The sequence below is a fragment of the Nanorana parkeri genome, unplaced genomic scaffold (genome assembly GCF_000935625.1).
Source record: "Nanorana parkeri isolate BGI_ZX_2015 unplaced genomic scaffold, ASM93562v1 scaffold4725, whole genome shotgun sequence".
NCBI classification, from domain to species: Eukaryota; Metazoa; Chordata; class Amphibia; order Anura; family Dicroglossidae; genus Nanorana; species Nanorana parkeri.
Genome location: NW_017310987.1, coordinates 3260 through 8389, shown reverse-complemented (window position 1 = coordinate 8389; position 5130 = coordinate 3260). Strand labels below are relative to the sequence as shown.

The following is a 5130-nucleotide window of genomic DNA, read 5'->3' as shown; positions in this document are numbered from 1 at the left end:
TGGTTCCTGGGTCTTGGTTCCCGGGTCTTGGCTCTGGTTCCCGGGTCTTGGCTCTGGTTCCCGGGTCTTGGCTCTGGTTCCCGGGTCTTGGCTCTGGTTCCCGGGTCTTGGCTCTGGTTCCCGGGTCTTGGCTCTGGTTCCCGGGTCTTGGCTCCTCTGTCCTTGGTCTTGGCTCCGGTTCCTCTGTCCCGGGTCTTGGCTCCGGTTCCTCTGTCCTGTTCCTCGGTCTTGGCTCCGGTTCCTCAGTCTTGGCTCCGGTTCCTCAGTCTTGGCTCCGGTTCCTCGGTCCCGGGTCTTGGCTCCGGTTCCTCGTTCCCTGGTCTTGGCTCTGGTTCCTAGGTCTTGGCTCTGGTTCCTAGGTCTTGGCTCTGGTTCCTAGGTCTTGGCTCTGGTTCCTCGGTCCCGGGTCTTGGCTCTGGTTCCCGGGGCTTGGCTCCGGTTCCCGGGGCTTGGCTCCGGTTCCCGGGGCCTGGCCCTGGTTCCTCGGTCCCGGGTCTTGGCTCTGGTTCCCGGGTCTGGCTCCTCTGTCCTTGGTCTTGGCTCTGGGTCTTGGCTCCGGTTACTTGGTCCCGGGTCTTGGCTCCGGTTCCTCGGTCCCGGGTCTTGGCTCTGGTTCCTGGGTCTGGCTCCTCTGTCCTTGGTCTTGGCTCTGGGTCTTGGCTCCGGTTCCTCGGTCCCGGATCTTGGCTCTGGTTCCTAGGTCTTGTCTCTGGTTCCTGGGTCTTGTCTCTGGTTCCCGGGTCTTGGCTCCTCTGTCCTTGGTCTTGGCTCCGGTTCCTCTGTCCCGGGTCTTGGCTCCGCTTCCTCTGTCCGGGTCCTGGGTCTTAGCTCCGGTTCCTCAGTCTTGGCTCCGGTTCCTCAGTCCCGGGTCTTGGCTCCGGTTCCTCGTTCCCTGGTCTTGGCTCTGGTTTCTCGGTCCCGGGTCTTGGCTTTGGTTCCTGGTTCTTGGTTCCTGGGTCTTGGTTCCCGGGTCTTGGCTCTGGTTCCCGGGTCTTGGCTCCGGTTCCCGGGTCTTGGCTCTGGTTCCTCGGTCCCGGGTCTTGGCTCTGGTTCCCGGGTCTGGCTCCTCTGTCCTTGGTCTTGGCTCTGGGTCTTGGCTCCGGTTCCTCGGTCCCGGGTCTTGTCTCTGGTTCCTTAGTCTTGTCTCTGGTTCCTTAGTCTTGTCTCTGGTTCCTGGGTCTTGTCTCTGGTTCCTGGGTCTTGTCTATGGTTCCCGGGTCTTGTCTCTTGGTCTTGGCTCTGGTTCCTGTGTCTTGGCTCCGGTTCCCGGGTCTTGGCTCCGGGTCTTGGCTCTGGTTCCTCGGTCCCGGGTCTTGGCTCCGGTTCCTGGGTCTTGGCTCCGGTTCCTCGGTCCCGGTCTTTGCTCTGGTTCCTAGGTCTTTGCTCTGGTTCCTAGGTCTTTGCTCTGGTTCCTCGGTCCTGGCTCTGGTTCCTCGGTCCTGGGTCTTGGCTCTGGTTCCTGGGTCTTGGCTCTGGTTCCTCTGTCCTTGGTCTTGGCTCTGGTTCCTGGGTCTTGGCTCTGGTTCCTGGGTCTTGGCTCTGGTTCCCGGGTCTGGCTCCTCTGTCCTTGGTCTTGGCTCCGGTTCCTGGTTCCCGGGTCTTGGCTCTGGTTCCCGGGTCTTGGCTCTGGTTCCCGGGTCTTGGCTCCTCTGTCCTTGGTCTTGGCTCCGGTTCCTCTGTCCCGGGTCTTGGCTCCGGTTCCTCTGTCCTGTTCCTCGGTCTTGGCTCCGGTTCCTCAGTCTTGGCTCCGGTTCCTCAGTCTTGGCTCCGGTTCCTCGGTCCCGGGTCTTGGCTCCGGTTCCTCGTTCCCTGGTCTTGGCTCTGGTTCCTAGGTCTTGGCTCTGGTTCCTAGGTCTTGGCTCTGGTTCCTAGGTCTTGGCTCTGGTTCCTCGGTCCCGGGTCTTGGCTCTGGTTCCCGGGTCTGGCTCCTCTGTCCTTGGTCTTGGCTCTGGGTCTTGGCTCCGGTTACTTGGTCCCGGGTCTTGGCTCCGGTTCCTCGGTCCCGGGTCTTGGCTCTGGTTCCTGGGTCTGGCTCCTCTGTCCTTGGTCTTGGCTCTGGGTCTTGGCTCCGGTTCCTCGGTCCCGGATCTTGGCTCTGGTTCCTAGGTCTTGTCTCTGGTTCCTGGGTCTTGTCTCTGGTTCCCGGGTCTTGGCTCCTCTGTCCTTGGTCTTGGCTCCGGTTCCTCTGTCCCGGGTCTTGGCTCCGCTTCCTCTGTCCGGGTCCTGGGTCTTAGCTCCGGTTCCTCAGTCTTGCTCTGGTTCCTCAGTCCCGGGTCTTGGCTCCGGTTCCTCAGTCCCGGGTCTTGGCTCCGGTTCCTCGTTCCCTGGTCTTGGCTCTGGTTTCTCGGTCCCGGGTCTTGGCTTGGGTTCCTGGTTCCTGGGTCTTGGTTCCCGGGTCTTGGCTCTGGTTCCCGGGTCTTGGCTCTGGTTCCCGGGTCTTGGCTCTGGTTCCCGGGTCTTGGCTCTGGTTCCCGGGTCTTGGCTCTGGTTCCCGGGTCTCCCGGGTCTGGCTCCTCTGTCCTTGGTCTTGGCTCCGGTTCTTGGTCCCAGGTCTTGGCTCCGGTTCCTCGGTCCCGGGTCTTGTCTCTGGTTCCTGAGTCTTGTCTCTGGTTCCTGGGCCTTGTCTCTGGTTCCCGGGTCTTGTCTCTTGGTCTTGGCTCCGGTTCCCGGGTCTTGGCTCCGGTTCCCGGGTCTTGGCTCCGGGTCTTGGCTCCGGTTCCTGGGTCTTGGCTCCGGTTCCTCGGTCCCGGTCTTTGCTCTGGTTCCTAGGTCTTTGCTCTGGTTCCTAGGTCTTTGCTCTGGTTCCTCAGTCCCGGGTCTTGGCTCTGGTTCCAGGGTCTTGGCTCTGGTTCCTCTGTCCTTGGTCTTGGCTCTGGTTCCTGGGTCTTGGCTCTGGTTCCTGGGTCTTGGCTCTGGTTCCAGGGTCTTGGCTCTGGCTCCTCTGTCCTTGGTCTTGGCTCCGGTTCCTGGGTCCCGGGTCTTGGCTCTGGTTCCTGGGCCTTGGCTCTGGTCCCGGGTCTTGGCTCTGGTCCCGGGTCTTTGCTCTGGTTCCTAGGTCTTTGCTCTGGTTCCTAGGACTTGGCTCTGGTTCCTCTGTCCTTGGTCTTGGCTCCGGTTCCTGGGTCTTGGCTCGGGTTCCCGGGTCTTGGCTCTGGTTCCCGGGTCTTGGCTCCGGGTCCCCGGTCTTCCTCTGTCCTTGGTCTTGGCTCCGGTTCCTGGGTCCCGGGTCTTGGCTCTGGTTCCTGGGCCTTGGCTCTGGTCCCGGGTCTTGGCTCTGGTCCCGGGTCTTTGCTCTGGTTCCTAGGTCTTTGCTCTGGTTCCTAGGTCTTTGCTCTGGTTCCTAGGTCTTTGCTCTGGTTCCTAGGACTTGGCTCTGGTTCCTCTGTCCTTGGTCTTGGCTCCGGTTCCTGGGTCTTGGCTCCGGTTCCTGGGTCTTGGCTCTGGTTCCCGGGTCTTGGCTCTGGTTCCCGGGTCTTGGCTCTGGTTCCCGGGTCTGGGCTCTGGTTCCTGGGTCTGGGCTCTGGTTCCTCGTTCTTGGCTCTGGTTCCTCGTTCTTGGCTCTGGTTCCCGGGTCTTGGCTCCGGTTCCCGGGTCTTGGCTCCCGTTCCTCGGTCTTGGCTCCGGTTCCTCGGTCCCGGGTCTTGGCTCCGGTTCCTCGTTCCCTGGTCTTGGCTCTGGTTCCTAGGTCTTGGCTCTGGTTCCTCGGTCCCAGGTTTTGGGTCTTGGTTCCTGGGTCTTGGTTCCTGGGTCTTGGTTCCTGGCTCTTGGCTCTGGTTCCCGGGTCTTGGCTCTGGTTCCCGGGTCTTGGCTCTGGTTCCTCGGTCTTGGGTCTTGGCTCTGGTTCCCGGGTCTGGCTCCTCTGTCCTTGGTTTTGGCTCTGGGTCTTGGCTCCGGTTCCTTGGTCCCGGGTCTTGGCTCCGGTTCGTCGGTCCCGGGTCTTGTCTCTGGTTTCTGTGTCTTGGCTCTGGTTCCTGTGTCTTGGCTCTGGTTCCTGTGTCTTGGCTCTGGTTCCTGGGTCTTGGCTCGGGTTCCCGGGTCTTGGCTCCGGTTCCCGGGTCTTGGCTCCGGGTCTTGGCTCTGGTTCCTTGGTCCCGGGTCTTGGCTCCGGTTCCTGGGTCTTGGCTCCGGGTCTTGGCTCCGGTTCCTCGGTCCCGGTCTTGGCTCTGGTTCCTCGATCCCGGGTCTTTGCTCTGGTTCCTAGGTCTTGGCTCTGGTTCCTGGGTCTTGGCTCTGGTTCTTGGCTCTGGTCCCGGGTCTTGGCTCCGATTCCTGGGTCTTGGCTCCGGTTCCTCGGTCCCGGGTCTTGGCTCTGGTTCCTGGGTATTGGGTCTGGTTCCCGGGTCTGGCTCCTCTATCCTTGGGCTTGGCTCCGGTTCCTGGGTCCTGGGTTTTGGCTCCGGTTCCTGGGTTTTGGCTCCGGGCCTTGGCTCCGGGCCTTGGCTCCGGTCCCGGGTCTTGGCTCCGGTCCCGGGTCTTGGCTCTCCTGATCTCAGTGTGGTGGAAATCTCCGGAAGCTCTATAATGGTCTCTCTCTCCTCAGCTCTCCTCGGGGCCCCGCAGTATGGGGTCCATGTGAACGGATATGTGGACAGAGGCGGAGAAATCTTCATGTGGGTGGCCCGACGCGCTCTATCCAAGGCCACCTACCCGGGCAAGCTGGACCACCTGGTGAGCCGAGTGCGGGGGAGGGGAACTTGTATTATTATTGGGGACCCTCCTCCTCTTCTTAGAGAGATTTCTTCTCACTTCCTGTTGTGTCTCGAGGACAGGAAGTGAGAGAAAATTTCCAAAACAGAGCCTGACCGGGATTTATCCTGTGTGGGGGATGTGACTACACCGTCCCACTTTCATGAAGGGTTTGTAGTGGCGTTGTCACCGATGTAGTACGGAGGTTGGTGTCTGTGTGTTCCAGGCCGCGGGTGGAATCTCTGCCGGGTGCGGAGTGTGGGAGACGCTCCTGAAGGAGTGCAGAGAAGAGGCCTGCGTCCCAGAATCCCTTGCAGCGACGGCCAGACCCTGCGGGACAGTCAGGTAACTCACACCGGGACTCAGCAGCTCAGCACCCCCCTGCTCCCCCTCCCAGCAGTGACTCAGCACCCCCCTGACCCTCCGCCCAGCAGTGACTCAGCA

At 61.7% G+C, this 5130-nt stretch overlaps 1 protein-coding gene across 1 annotated transcript in view; it reads left to right on the top strand.

Annotated features, from left to right (window-relative positions):
* Positions 1-5130, top strand: part of LOC108804005 (nudix hydrolase 24, chloroplastic-like) — a gene marked incomplete at its 5' end in the record, with an annotated part of 10539 nt that overhangs the window by 2239 nt on the left and 3170 nt on the right. Inside the window, 2 exons of the mRNA XM_018575777.1 lie at positions 4541-4668; positions 4913-5031. Coding sequence (XP_018431279.1) covers positions 4541-4668; positions 4913-5031 — 247 coding nt within the window. The remainder of the gene's footprint in view (positions 1-4540; positions 4669-4912; positions 5032-5130) is intronic.